The sequence below is a fragment of the Schistocerca nitens genome, chromosome 4 (assembly GCF_023898315.1).
Source record: "Schistocerca nitens isolate TAMUIC-IGC-003100 chromosome 4, iqSchNite1.1, whole genome shotgun sequence".
Classification (NCBI taxonomy): domain Eukaryota; kingdom Metazoa; phylum Arthropoda; class Insecta; order Orthoptera; family Acrididae; genus Schistocerca; species Schistocerca nitens.
In genome coordinates, this window is record NC_064617.1 from 540,881,113 (window position 1) to 540,896,565 (window position 15,453).

Sequence of the window (15,453 nt, forward strand, 5' to 3'; positions counted from 1 at the left end):
CATAAATCATTTAAAACACACTGCACTCCCAATATTATGAGATTACATTGATTTTAACAGTTTTTGTGATCTATTAACGTTGACTGTAAACAATGGTAAGGGACAAGTTGGCTGTTTGAAAAAACTGCAAGTAAAGTTTCAATAAAATATAACTAAGATATTTCAGGTACATGCAATTTGATTCTTTTTAATCAGATAATCCATGTTTTACAATATGTCTACAGTAATGGCATATTTTTAAAATGGTAAATTCTTCCCAAAACTGTATTCTTAAAAGTTCGCCAGAGAGTGCTTAATCTTGCTTATTTGCAAAATAAGTACACTTGACATGGGTTAGCATTGGCTTACCACTGTTTTCTTGCGGCGTGAATTAATGAAACATTACTGCAAAATCTCTCAAAGATACAAATTTAAAAGTCCAGATTGTTTCACTTTTTGATATTAAGATTTGTATTAACAATTTCTGCAGTAGTGGCCTTTAACACACCCTGTCATGTAAATTCTCACAAACTGTGGTAAGGGATACAACTTAACATTGTCCACTTGCTTAAATAAGTATTCGCATTTACCTGATTAGCAACATATTTTGAGGTGCATTCCCATTCAGGAACATATTCAGAATCCTTATGTGAGTCGTAGTTATCCACATCATCCTAGATTCATACAAATAATCCATGAAAAGCATTTTCCTGTCATGAATACTCACTTGTTACTACTATTGGCAGCTTTAGCAAGAATTGCAATTGGAGATTGAGCTGCCATTTATCAGTTTATCTTGGAACTATCAACCAGCATGGATAAAGACAAATAAAGTACATCACTTACCATGCCTTACATGCAATAACTCTTATTTCTCATCAGTGGTCCCTGAGATATGTATAGAAGTGGAAAACAATATGCTGATTGATATTTTATTTTAGTATGTAAGCTTATTTTGGCTTTATTGCCTTCATCAGTACATTTCCCGATGTTGTAGATGAACATATGTCAACTTTGAGTAAACTGTTATTGCTGTCTATAGTTGTTGGTTGTAATATTATTTTCAGCAATGTTTTAAAGTTGTCAAATAATTTGCTGTTAGATGCATATTATAAGATATAAATGTTATAATATACGTGTAACAGCAAAGTATCAAACAACTTTAAAACATTGCTGAAAATAATATTATAATCAACAACTATAGACAACTATAATGGTTTACTCGAAGTTGACATACGTCCACCTGCAACATCAGGACATGTACTTATGAAGTTAATAAACCTGAAATAAGCTTATATACTAAAATAAAATATCAAACAGCTTACTGTCTCCCAGTTCTTTGTATAATTTCCTACTGTGACGTAAAATATGCTGCAGGTCCCACAAAAAAGAAACTTTGGTCTTCATATGTGTCCTATAAAGAGTCTTTTTCTTTCCCAAATTCAGAGAGAAAAAAAGCAATTCTGTAAGTCTGTATTACTTGTAATAATTTATTATTTGGGAGTGATAGGGTCCAAATCCCCATGCCGTTTTCCTAGTTTAGTTTCTTGTGATTTCTCTTAATCACATAAGGTAAGTATTTGGGTGGTTTCTTTGAAAGGTATTCGACTAATTCCCTGTCCTGTTCTTTACCAGACTGAATTTGTGACTAATTACCTCATTGTCAGACCTCATAATTCATTTCTAGTTATGTCATTGTCAGATCAACTTTAAACCTGAGCCTTTGTTTCTTTCTTCTTTTCTAAGTAAACATAGTGTTTTACTGACATGTTAATAAGTACCAATGCTTGCTTTCTTCACAGGTTTCAGTGATCCATTTGTGATAATTGAACTTCTTCCTCGGAAAGTTTTTGCTCATTGCACTGAACAGCAAACTAATGTGCAGAAGAAAACATTAAATCCACTCTTTGATGAATGTTTTGAATTGTGAGTTTTACATCTTTTATATGCATGGATTTATTTTTCAGAAAATAGAAAGTAAGTGTACAAATAATGGAATTAAATCAGACTATCACACATAATTTTCAGTTTTCAAGCAGTGGGAAGTCCTGGGTGGAATTACAACAATATGGAAAAGTTAAATTGCTTCTCTCCATGTGGAGGAGGCATTGAGTCACAGACAGGCACAGTGAAAACAGACTTCTAAAATATTATGCTTTCAGACAAAAGCGTTATATACCAAAATTGAAAACCTATAGCAGAGATGCTGAGTCACAGATAGGGGAACAAAAAGACAGGGAGCTCTTCCTGCAATATATTCTACATTCCTGTAACCCTCTTGGCCTCAACCTTCGTTGGTCTTTGTTCTTATCCTGTAGCACCTTTTCTTTTCCCATTCCAGTACTACACAGGCCTCTGTTCCATCAGCACATGCACAGTCTTGTTGTCTCTCTCCTTTTCTGGTAAACCTCTCCTGCCTTCTGCCTAACCTCCCTACTGCACCTAGCTGCCCTACCCTCTCTCCACCTCATCCCTGTATGATCCCGCAAGCAGCACTTTACTGTCCCCCACCCCTACCTTGCTAACACCCCCGTCCCCACCCCAGCCTCCTCCTTGCCCCCACCGCCCGGCTGCATCTCCCATAATGCACTGCTACTCACAGTGTGGCCTCAGCAGCTAGAGACTGTGGTCATATGTGTGTGAGTTGCATCTGTGTGAGTGTGTGTGTTCTATCTCTGATGAAGGCCTTGTTGGCCAAAATCTCGTTTTCTGACAGTTCTTTTGTTGTGCCTATCTGTGTCTAAGCATCTCTGTTATATAGTGAGTAGCAACTACCCTTTTCATAATACTGTTACATTCCATCCTGGATTTACATTGTTAATAGAAATTTGAAAATACACACACATTCACACAAGCACAACTCACACACATTGCCACTGTCACTGGGCCCTGATTGAGCTCCAGTGTCCAAAGACAGTGGCCATGAGTATGTGAGTTGTGCCTGTATGTATGTTTTTCCTATTTTGGAAGAAGGATTTTGTCCAAAAGCTTAATAATTTAATGGTATTTTTCATTGTGCCTGTCTGCAATTTGTCTCATCTATCTGGTGAGTAGCAATCTCCTTTCCATATTGTTGTTATACTTTTCAGTTTTTCATCTTTCTACAGTTTTTTTCCTTTATTCATCCTTGTGCTTGACTATTGTAAATGGGAACTTTATTTAGATTTGTGTTGAGGTTGCTCCAACCAGGATCTCTAATTTTATTGAGCTTGGGCACTTTGTTCAACTGTATTGTTGCTGTTTTCTTTTCATCTGTTTATGTTTGAGGAAAAGTATATCAAAATGTAGAACTACTTCATCATCTTCTTGAACATTACATTTATTATTGTTTCTACAGAACTGTTCTTCCTATCATGTGTTTGTGAATAGTGTGAATGAGGCATTATACTTCCTGACGTAAAAATCACATGTATTTTATGACATGACAGCCTCTGGATATTGGTTTCCAAATAATTTTGAAAGAATTGTTTAAAGAATGTTTTGGGGAAAAAATAAAAAAAAACTGCTACCATTTACTGGCATTAAGGCACCATTAAAATGCACTTAAATTACATAAATTGACAATTTTCCTATTTGTGTAGGAATATTTATTAGTTGTTCCTCAAGCTGTCTCAAACACAATATAGTACCCATAGTGACTGATCCTCCAATTTTTTGAGTAATGTAGCTCTGTACGAGAAGATCACTCAGCATCTGGTACCAGAAATAAGAAACAATGAGGCGTAGTTTACATAGATCCCTCTTCCTCAAATCAGTTCAGATATCATTGTAACAAACAGTGTATGTGTTGGCACCAGAACACTGAAATTTGTATATTTCCATAGTTAACTATGATGTTTTACTGGGAGGGATGTAAAAATCCAATCATTTTGTAGATGAAAGAGGTATAAATATAGAACAAATATGAATGGTATGGACATAGGACAAAATAAAGAGGTGGTTGCCATTGGTGAAAAATAGAAATAAATCTTTCAGGTAGCCCCTTGGTTAGAAAATGGGAAGAACAAGAAAGGCAAATGGGCAACAACTGGAGCAGAAAAAAATATTAGTCACTCAGAATTCAGTATGAAAAGAAACAATCCAGATATTGGGATTAGTTAATGTACACTAATTAATTGAAATTGAGCACTGGATGTGTGGAATTATTAATTTGTCACATATTGAACAAGCTTCAGATAATTTTTAATAACTTTTTACAAAATGCTTACAATATGCAATTTATTTTAGTTCAGTGACACTGGAGCAATGTCGACATGAAGGTGCCATGATACTCTTCACAGTGATGGATCACGATGTTCTCACATCAAATGACTTTGCTGGTGAAGCTTTTCTGGCACTGGGTAATATACCTGGTGTAGCAGATAACAACACAAGTATTGACAACTTCCATGGATTAAAACAGGTTGATCTGAATCTCATGCACCAAAAGAACAAAAGTAAGTTACTTGCTAGTATATAGAACAGCAGTATTTCCATATTTATTATCTGTTGATTGAATCTTGTGCAGTACAGCAGACTTTATGACACTAGATGTCTTATACATAAGTGCATTGATATACATAGGCACAAATGTTGTTTCATAGGTATAAAAAAATTCATTTATACAGTTATATAGCAAGCTACAGTTTGATATTTAAACATATACTAATATCACATATTATCATAATATTGTCTTACTGAATAGATGGAGTAGTAATGTATTTGTTTCTGAAACTATTTATATGTCAGATAGATTTTATAGTATTAGATTGTTTGGTGTACAGTTTTATCCCCAGGTGATAGGTTTGACAAAATTTGATATTCAAGTACTGAAGCCACTTCAACACTTTATTAACTTAGATACACAGAGTGTAATCAGAGTATGCTTTACACTAGAGCATGACACATGAGAACAATAGTGGACAGTACAACAAAGACAATAATTTCCAAAGAGGCACACTTGCTCATTGTTTTTGTGTTTATACTGGTGGCAGCTGTCAATATCAGCAGTCATTGCTGCCATGAGTTCCTTCTAGACATCTGTTAGTGTTTTTAAGTATAAAATGAAGATTGTCTTGCTGCCTCGTGCAGCTATTCTAAAAATCCGTTTTTTTTTTTCCATATATTTTTAAAATTAATTTCATGTTTCTTGATGAAGAGTAATCTGGTAACTTTTTAAACAAATATCTTCATTAATCTCTAATGCTCTTCCTTATAATGATTCTATTAGCGCTCTTTGGAAGTATTAGTGTGCTCTGTGCTTCAGGAAAGTTCTCCCAGAAAGGAATTCCATGTTTTAGATGTGAATAAAAATATGCATAATATCCACTAAGAATTTTCTGCTCATTTATGGGGCTTTTCAAGATGCTTAAGGCATAACACCCTTTACTCAGGTTTGAAATAACATGGCTTTTTATTTTATTTACATTTCCTTTTTGCATGTAGCCATTATTATTATTATTATTATTATTATTATTATTATTATTATTATTGTTATTGTTATTATTATTGTATGTATCAAATACAGTAATACACATTTAGCAAGACAAAGAATTATATACAAAAATGAACATGTGAAATTGTATACAGTACACAAGTTTTAAAATGGCTCGGACTACATTCGGATGTTGATGGACTTGATTGAGCGAGTGCCTCATGGGATGCTCGATGGAGCTTCTCAATGCCACTAGGGAAGCGTCTGATTGGACATTCATTCACAATGTGGCTCATTGTTTGGGTGTCACCACAGTCACACACACTGTCACTTGAAAAGCCCCACTTCTGCGTGTTGTATTTGCATCTACCCTCTTCAGTCCGATATCTGTTTAACTGCACCCACACCTCCCTTGGTTGGTGGAAGCCTGGAACTGGAACTGTTGGATTGTCTACAAGTTCATGGTTACGGTTCTTGTAGCTTGCCACTCACGTTTCCATTCTGCATCCTGGTCGAATCCTGTGGATAGCATTTGGACTCCCATTTCATATGCTGGTCTTCTAGATTTGAGGCATTTCTTGGGCAGTGATAGCAAATTGTCATGCAGAGGGATCGAGTTGTTTTCAGAAACTTGCTGACAGAAGTTGTAAAGAGCAGCCTTTCGACGGAGGTCTGGCGGACAGATGTTTGAAAGCACTGGTAGCCAGCAAATAGGTGTAGATGGGACTGTAACACTAATTACTCTCATAACTGAGTTCAGTTGGACATCTACTTTCACTACATGGGAGCTTCATAGCCAAACTGGTGCACAGTATTCTGCTGCAGAGTATACCAGTGCAAGGGATGCTCCTCGGAGGACTGATGTGGTTGCTCCCCATGTACTGCCTGCTAGCTTACTCGCAAGGTTCACTCCTGTTTTATCTTCTTGGCCAAGTTGGAAAGGTGTTTTTTGTGTGTTAAAGTTCTGTCCAGAGTGACTCCCAGGTATTTTGGGCTTTCATTGCAACTGACTGTGCCAAGAGGACCAAACTGTGGACTGATCTTTGCCGATGAAAGGCGATTTTTAGAAAAATTGGTCTCAGTTGCCATGTCTCAAAATACTCATAAAGTTTAGTAAGGCTGTTTGTTAGGTGTTCTTCACATTCAGAAAGGTCTTCACTCTGATATGAAACTGCCAGGTCATTTGCATATTGAAATTTTTGGCAGGTCAGCTGTGTAGAGGTTGAATAACACTTGAGCAAGAACAAGGCCCTGAGGTAATCCGTCATAGAGTACATGCCATCTGCTTTGCTCTTCTCCTTGATGTACTTTAAACTGCATATTGCTTAACATGTTACTTAAGAAGTTGCCTAGAGTTTTGCAAGGTATTGCTCTCAAAAATTGGAATAATAGGCCACACCATGTCATAAGCTGCTGACAGGTCAATGAACACTACTCTAGTTTTAAGTTTCTTTTGGTATCCAGATTCTATGTGAGTAGTCAAGGAGAGCACTTGTTCACAGCAGCTTCTATAGGGTCTGAATCCAGCTTCTTCAGGTGGTATCACAGCATTAATTTGATCTTGGATTCAGTTTAGAATCATTCTTTCCAATAGCTTGTAAGTGCAGCTAAGTAGAGATATTGGGCGGAAGTGTTCTGCAACTATTCCCTCTTTCCCTGGCTTTTTGATAGCAATAATTTTTGCTCTTTTATATTTTATGGGTAATGTCACTGTATGAAGAATTTCATTAAACAGGCAAACTAGCCAATTTTGCGTTACCGGTCCACTGTGTGCCAAAAATTTAGGGTAAAGCCCATCTGCACCTGCAGCTTTTCTACATTTCGTATGCTTAAGGGCTGTCTCCAGTTCAGTGATTGTAAATGGAGAAGAGAATTCTGGATTATGTTACAGAGATTTCTTGACTTCTGTAAGCTCTCTCTTTACTTGCTGAAGATTTGCTTTGCCTGCTGGGACCTTAGAAACTCTCACTAAGTGACTGGCAATTGAGTCGCATGAGACCGTTGAGTTTTCTTTGTTGTGGGAAGCGTCTTTGTGAATCAGCATCCATGCTTTCCTACTGCAGTGTGTGAAATCGAGGTCCCTTGTTTCTTTGTGCCATTTTTCTCTCCTTTGTTCATTCAAGGAATTCATAATGTTCATAGCTGTTTCTTGGTCTCCACTTTCCTTGAATTGGTTAAACAGCTGGTTGATCTCTTCATTCCAGCCAGGAATGTATTCTTTCCAGCATCCTCTGGGTATGCTCTTTCTGGCAATAGATATTACGATCTTTAAAAACTTTGAGTATCATTTTGGAAGTGCCGGGACCTGTGTTATTGACTCGTCCAGCAATTTAGAAAATGTATCCCAAATTGCTTTTTGAAAGTTCCAGCGGGATACAGGAGCAGATCACACTGGGGGAATGTGTAGCCCATAGGAGATGAGAATGGGGTGATGCAGGACTTTTCTGATGATAGTTCCGCTACTACTCTCTGAAGGGTAAATAGTTGACAGGCAGAGGTCAGGTGTTCTCTCTGTACCCCATCTTCCAGCCCTGAATGTGCCTTTTTCCTTTGAATCATAATGGAGCTTAGTTTGCTTCAATCCATTCTGCCAGACTTCAGCCATTTTCATCCTCTTCAGCGTAGCCCCACTCATAACTATGGCTGTTAAAATTTCCTACATACATTGCAGGATGTTCTAGCACTGGGAGTTTGCACCAAGTGCTATTCGGTGGTTTGTAGATATTTGCTATTTTTATATTTCCGATCTGAATCACCACTACCATCACGTTTTCTTTGTCTGATTTCTCCTTGAGAATAACTGAGACATCCTTTAAGTTGTTGCAGACAAAGCTGGCAACTCCATATTGAGGTTGGTTAATTCGGGACACTAATTTATAGCCTGGGATGCGCCCTCGCTTCCACAGAGCATTGTCATCTTCAGTATGAGTCTCTTGCAGCACTAAGATATCTGCCCTATTCTCTCTAAAAATTTTAGATAGTATTTTGCCCTTATTTCTGGACAGTCCCTCAACATTCAGTTGACATATTCTGAGCAAGTTTCCACGTTGGCTTTGAACAGTGCCGTTTGTATAGAGTTTCATATTGTTGTTAATTTTGTAATCACTGTTGGAATTATCTTTAAATTGCCTTCTGCGAGATTTAGCCTAATTGGATTAAAACTGTGTGCCAGTCCAAGACTCGAACTCAGGATCTTTGCCTTTTGTGGGGAAGTGGTAACCAAATCAGCTACCCAAGCGCAACTCACAACCCATCCTCAGAGCTTCAATTATGCCAGTACCTTGTCGCCTACCTTCCAAACTTCACAGAAGGTTTTCTGCGAACCTTGCAGAAGAGCTTCTGTGAAGTTTTGAAGGTATGAGATGAGGTACTGGGAGCACTGAAGCTGTGAGGATGGGTAAGGCAGAAGTCCCAAGTTTGAGTCTCGGTCTGGCATACAGTTTTAATCTGCCAGGAAGTTTCATATCAGCACTCACTCCACTGCAGAGTGATAATCTCATTCTGGAAACATCCTCCAGACTGTAGCTAAGCCATGTCTCTGCAATATCCTTTCTTCCAGGAGTGCTAGTTCTGCAAGGTCCACAGAAGAGGTTCTGTGAAGTTCGGAAGGTAAGAGATGAGGTACTGGCAGAATTGAAACTGTGAGGATGGGTCATGAGTCGTGCTTGTGTAGCTCAGATGGTAGAGCAGTTGCCTGCAAAAGACAAAGCTCTCAAGTTCGAGTCTTGGTCCGGCATATAGTTTTAATCTGCCAGAAAGTTTCATATCAAAGAACTCTCCACTGCAGAGTGAAAGTCGCACTATGGAAACATCTCCCAGGCTGTAGCTAAGCCATGTCTGTGCCATATCCTTTCTTCCAGGAGTGCTAGGTCTGTAAGTTTTGCAGAAGAGCTTCTGTGAAGTTTGGAAGGTTGGAGACGAGGTACTGGCAGAATTGAAGCTGTGAGGATGGCTCGTGAGTTGTGCTTCGGTAGCTCAGATGGTAGAGCACTTGCCCGCGAAAGGCAAAGGTCCCAAGTCCGAGTCTCAGTCTGATGCACAGTTTTAATCTGTCAGGAAGTTCCCTTAATATTGAACATTCCTCCTGGGACACCCTGCAGAATTATGTAGTGAGATATTTATTTTGGATAAGAGCATCACGGAAGGCCTCCCTGTACCCCAGATCATATTTTATCCTAGTAGTTCTCTTTTGTAACACAAGCAATTTGTTCAAGTACACATCGGCAGCCCACCCTATATAGTCCTATCCCATAATGCGTAAATCGGGAATCTTTTGCATAGTATACTATTTTCAGTGTTTTATTCTGCACAATTTTGGAATGTTGATTTAACAAATACTATGGACTGCTGATTTTCCTGCATATGAAATTAACATGGCTTTCCCATTGAAGATTGCCATTCAAGTGCAGACCTAGAAATTTACAGATTTCATATATGAAATTCCACAAATATTTCCTACACATTTGTGGGATGAGTTGCCTGCTTTGAACTCCAGTAACTGAGATTTTGTGGTACTGACTTTCAGGCTCTGGTTGCTAAAATATTTAGTCACTTCTGATGTCATATGTGTTGAAAAATATGTTATATCTCCTCATCAGCATCATAAAACAGCAGAGATGTGTCACCAGCATAAGCAGTTACTTGGAAATTAGAAAGTTGTTCGATAACACTCACATACACAAAAAACAGAAATGATCCCAGTATTGATCCAGCGGCATGCCGTGTGTTACTGTTTCAGTCATAGACTGAATTTGGATTTTCGTCACTCCACTTTGGTAATTAATATTTGTGGACTGTTTACAGTTTTTAGGTACAGAGGCTGAAGTTCAAGAGAGTTGTTGCTTGACATTGCATGTCCTCTGCTTCTTCAAAAGTGGAATACAGGGCAAAAATGTGAATATTTGCACATCGGGGTGTACTCTTCTTTTTCATCCCCATTCCCCCCGCCTTTCTTCTCCCCCCTCTCCTCATCCTTTGATAGGTAAGTGGTTCTTATCCCCACAGTGATTCTTTGCAGACATTAAGTGATGATATGCATGCCAAGTTTGGTTTAAATCATTCCAGTAACTTTGTAAGAGATATGGAACATACAGACATACATTTTTATATGCATGGATACCATATTTTTAATCTGATTTTGATGAAATAATCCCTAAAGTAATTCTCATATTACTTATGCAAATCTGATGAAAATTCATCTAATAGTTTTGGGGATTAGTGTACAGATCTTCTTCTTCTTCTTCTTCTTATTATTATTATTATTACACACGTTACAGGGCTTTATCAGACCATGCAAAGAATTTATGACTACTTGTTCTTCATGTTCTTCCAGTACTCTTTCATTCGTTCGCTAAAGACCCTTTTCCTTTCTTCGGTCCACTTTGGTCTCTTGGCTTTAGGTGCTGTCTTCTCTGACATTACTTCCCTCTTGTGTATTTTGTGTCTATAGACACTTTTGCCTGTCATGTCCACTGAATCTATCTGTGCTTTTTCCAGATCAATTTTGACTTGTGCCATCCAAGGTGTAGTGGTTTTAAGCCTCTGTATGTATATGAGTATTCTGTGGTTGAGCCTGGTCTGTGAGAGTCTGCTGATGTGGCCATAGAATTTTAGTCCCCTTTTTCTGAAGTCCACTGTGAGGTTGGACAACTTCTCTCTGGTGTTTCTGGAATGAAGCCTGTATCCTTTGCCCGTGAGTTTTATTCCAATAATTTTCCTGATAATTTTTCTGTCCTCTGTGAGGATGTTCTCTAGGTAACATCAGTGTCTTGCAGGCATATAGCACATCAGGTTTGATTACAGTATTGTAGTGACAAATTTTGATGTAGGTGGAAATACATTTTTTGTTGTAGATACCCTGTGTTTTGTATAAGGCTCTCTTTGTCTTCAGTAACCTGGTGTTCTGCATGATTTTCTCCTTTCCTGTCAGTTCAAGCGCTTCCCCTAGGTATTTAAAATGTATGACTCTGTTGACCTTGCCATATTTTGTGTTTAAATTCAGTATGTTGAATTTTGTGCAGAAGAACTCTGTTTTTGGAAGGAGATCTGTAGCCCTACTTTTCCTGCACACTCTTTGAATACTTCTACCTGCCTGATTGCTGTGGTTTTGTTGTCTTCAAGTCGTGCCAGGTCATCTGTGAAGGCTAAATAGCCAACTTCCAGCATCCTTGGGTTGTCCTAGTTGCACTGGCTTCTAGAATGCTTGTAATTTCAGCTCTTTGTCCAATACTAGGTTGAAGAGGAGTGATGAGAGACCATCACCTTGATGCACACCTGTCCCGATCTCAAAGGGTTCAGAGATTTCCCCCTAAATTTCACTTTTGATGTCGTGTTTGTCATTATATGTTTGATCAGTTGCAGTGTCTTGTTGTCCAAACCTTGTTTGTATAGGATGTTCAACAATGACTGGCAGTCAACGGAGTCCTAATCTTTCATAAAATCAATGAAAGTGCATATGACTGGCGTATTTCTGAGGGCTTTGATTTTCAGCTTAGTTTTCAAATTGAAGATTTGTTGTGCACAGGAGCGACCAGATCGGAAGCCCGCCTGGTCCTCGCTGATCTTGTGTTCCAGCGAGTCCTGTGTCCTTTTGAGTAGGCATGCTGAAAGTACCTTGTATATGATTTGTAGTAGGGAAATGCTCCCGTAATTTTTTACATCTGTGTGGTCACCCTTTCTATGTAATGCATGAGTCAGGGCACATTTCCAGTCATCTGGCAGCTTTTCTGATATCCAGATGTCTGTGTGATTTCTGTAAGTGAGTTTGGTCTGAGGTTTTTCAGTAGTTCAACCACTATACTGTCTTCACCAGATGTTCTGTTGTTTCTGAGTTTGAGGATGTATCTGTGGACCCCCTCTTGTGTTGGGGCTAGTGAGTCCTTGTGCTTCTCTGTCAGTTCTTCCTCTATGAATCTCTCTGTGGGTTCTGGGCAATTCAGAACCTTGCAGTTATCCTTATTTGTCAGTGCCAGTTTTCCATCACTTTTTCTGAAGCAGTGGTTCTGTGGTGTGTATCCTCGAATTTGCCCTGCAAATGTCCTGTAGGAATGTCTTGTGTTGTAGTTAAGGAAGTTGTCCTCAATGGAGTCCAAATGTTCTTTCATGAATTTTCTCTTGGCTTGTCTGATAATATTTGTGGGTCTTTTTCATGTTTTGTTGAAAGTATGTAAATTCCTGGGAGTTTTTTGCTATCGTATTTCTGGTATGCAACTTTCCTAGTGACGAGTGCATTCTCACAGTCGGTGTCCCACCAAGGGTGTTTGGTGTTCTTCTTCAGAGGGATGAGGGCTTGTGCTTTGGGACCAATGGCCTTTGTAGTCTGCTCCCTTCCACCTCCACAAACCAAGCAACCAACCAGCTTGTGCTTTTTCTGTGATTTTTTGGTGGAAATTTTGCCAGTCATTCACATTTTTCTTTTTTTCAGGCTTCTTTCACTCCAGATTCTGTGATCTTCTTTGTGTCAAATTTTGGTAAGGGGACTTTCATACTGAAAGTTCTATTTGGGGTGAATTTGTTTATTATTAGAATAGATGATGAACATTTGTATTTGTGTGATTTAGCATGAAACCAAAATTTAGCAGATACCTTTTTGTACTTAAGTGGATGACTTCACACTTTTCATTACTTAGAGTCATCTGCCAGTTTTCACACCATACAGATATCTTTTCTAAATAATTTTGCCATTGATTTTGATTATATGATTACATTAAAAAATGGTAAATGGAGCATCATCTGAAAACATTCTAAAAGGGCTGCTCAGACTGACTCCTTAAATTATCATATAGATCAGGAACAGCAGAGAGCCTATAAAACTCTCTTGGGGAATGTCAGATATTATTTCTATTTTACTCAATGACTTTCCATTAATTATTATGGACTGTGACCTTCTTGACAGGAAATCATGAATCCAGTCACACAATGGAGATGATACTCCATAGGCATGCAATTTCATTGGAAGTCCCTTGTGAGGAGTGGTATCAAAAGCCTTCTGGAAGTCTAAAAATGTTGTTGTTGTTGTGGTCTTCAATCCTGAGAGTGGTTTGATGCAGCTCTCCATGCTACTCTATCCTGTGCAAGCTTCTTCATCTCCCAGTACCTACTGCAGCCTACATCCTTCTCAACCTTGAATTGAATTTTTGAATTGAATTTTATTTGATCCTGTAAGATTACATTGTGTACAGTAAATGTACGTGTAATATGGGACATGTCAAAGTATTAAAATTCTTTATCACTTATCACTTATTTTCCTACACCTTTAGCAACCTGCTTAATGTATTCATCTCTTGGTCTCCCTCTACGGTTTTTACCCTCCACGCTGCCCTCCAATACTAAATTGGTGAGCCCTTGATGCCTCAGAACATGTCCTACCAACCGATCATTTCTTCTAGTCAAGTTGTGCCACGACTCCTCTTCTCCCCAATTCTGTTCAACATCTCCTCATTAGTTATGTGATCTACCCATCTATTCTTCAGCATTCTTCTGTAGCACCACATTTCGAAAGCTTCTATTCTCTTCTTGTCCAAAGTATTTATCGTCCATGTTTCACTTCCATACATGGCTACAATCCATACAAATACTTTCAGAAACGACTTCCTGACATTTAAATCTATACTCGAAGTTAACAAATTTTTCTTCTTCAGAAACGCTTTCCTTGCCATTGCCAGTCTACATTTTATATCCTCTCTACTTCAACCATCATCAGTTATTTTACTCCCCAAATAGCAAAACTCCTTTACTACTTTAAGTGTCTCATTTCCTAATCTAATTCCCTCATCATCAACCAACTTAATTCGACTACATTCCATTGTCCTAGTTTTGCTTTTGTTGATGTTCATCTTATATCCTCCTTTCAAGACACTGTCCATTCCGTTCAACTGCTCTTCCAAGTCCTTTGCTGTCTCTGACAGAATTACAATGTCATTGGTGAACCTCAAAGTTTTTATTTCTTCTCCATAGATTTTAATACCTACTCCGAATTTTTCTTTTGTTTCCTTTACTGCTTGCTCAATACACAGATTGAACAACATCGAGGAGAGGCTACAACGCTGTCTCACTCCCTTCCCAACCACTGCTTCCCTTTCCTGTCCCTCCACTCCTATAACTGCCATTTGCTTTCTGTACAAATTGTAAATAGCCTATTACTGCCTGTATTTTACCCCTGCCACCTTTAGAATTTGAAGGAAAGTATTCCAGTCAACATTGTCAAAAGTTTTCTCTAAGTCTACAAATGCTAGAAACGTAGGTTTGTCTTTCCTTAATCTTTCTTCTAAAATAAGTCGTAGGGTCAGTATTGCCTCACGTGTTCCCATATTTCTATGGAATCCAAACTGATCTTCCCCGAGGTCGGCTTCTACCAGTTTTTCCATTCGTCTGTAAACAATTCGCATTAGTATTTTGCAGCCATGACTTATTAAACTGATAGTTCGGTAATTTTCACATCTGTCAACGCCTACTTTCTTTGGGATTGGAATTATTATATTCTTCTTGAAGTCTGAGGGTATTTCGCCTGTCTCATACATTTGGCTCACCAGATAGTAGATTTTTGTCAGGACTGGCTCTCCCAAGGCTATCAGTAGTTATAATGGAATGTTGTCTTGTAGATGTAAATTGTCATTGCACACAAGAAGTGGCTACATGTATAGCAGGGCTCTGTGGAGGAGACTGGGTGATCTTTTATATTAGAGGGAATCAGGACACTACAGAAGAGGCATTAATTTGAAAGGACACAGGACAAGGGTAGACCTAGCAACTATCAGTATTGTAGCTGTAAACTGTTACAGCACACAAGAAGTAGCTACATGGGTAGCGGAACTGTGTGGAGGAAACTGGGTGGTTTTTTAGCTTAGAGAGCATCAGGAAACTACAGAAATGGCATCAATCTAAAAGGGTGCAGGACAGGGTAGTCCTAGCAATGATCGATATTGTAGCTGTAAACTGTTGAAGCTGTGTTGGGGAAGAACCAGAGCTCCAAGCTCTAAAACAAAACACTGAAGCTAAAACCATTATAGCAATGGAAAGTTGGCTGAAGCTGAAGATACATTCAGCTACCATTTTTACAAAGG

The 15,453-nt window shown here is 38.5% G+C and overlaps 1 protein-coding gene across 1 annotated transcript in view; it reads left to right on the top strand.

Moving 5' to 3' along the window:
• The window catches only part of LOC126252422 (BAI1-associated protein 3), a 503,482-nt gene that overhangs the window by 457,090 nt on the left and 30,939 nt on the right, over window positions 1–15,453 (top strand). Inside the window, exons 23-24 of the mRNA XM_049953312.1 lie at window positions 1,782–1,905; window positions 4,207–4,415. Coding sequence (XP_049809269.1) covers window positions 1,782–1,905; window positions 4,207–4,415 — 333 coding nt within the window. The remainder of the gene's footprint in view (window positions 1–1,781; window positions 1,906–4,206; window positions 4,416–15,453) is intronic.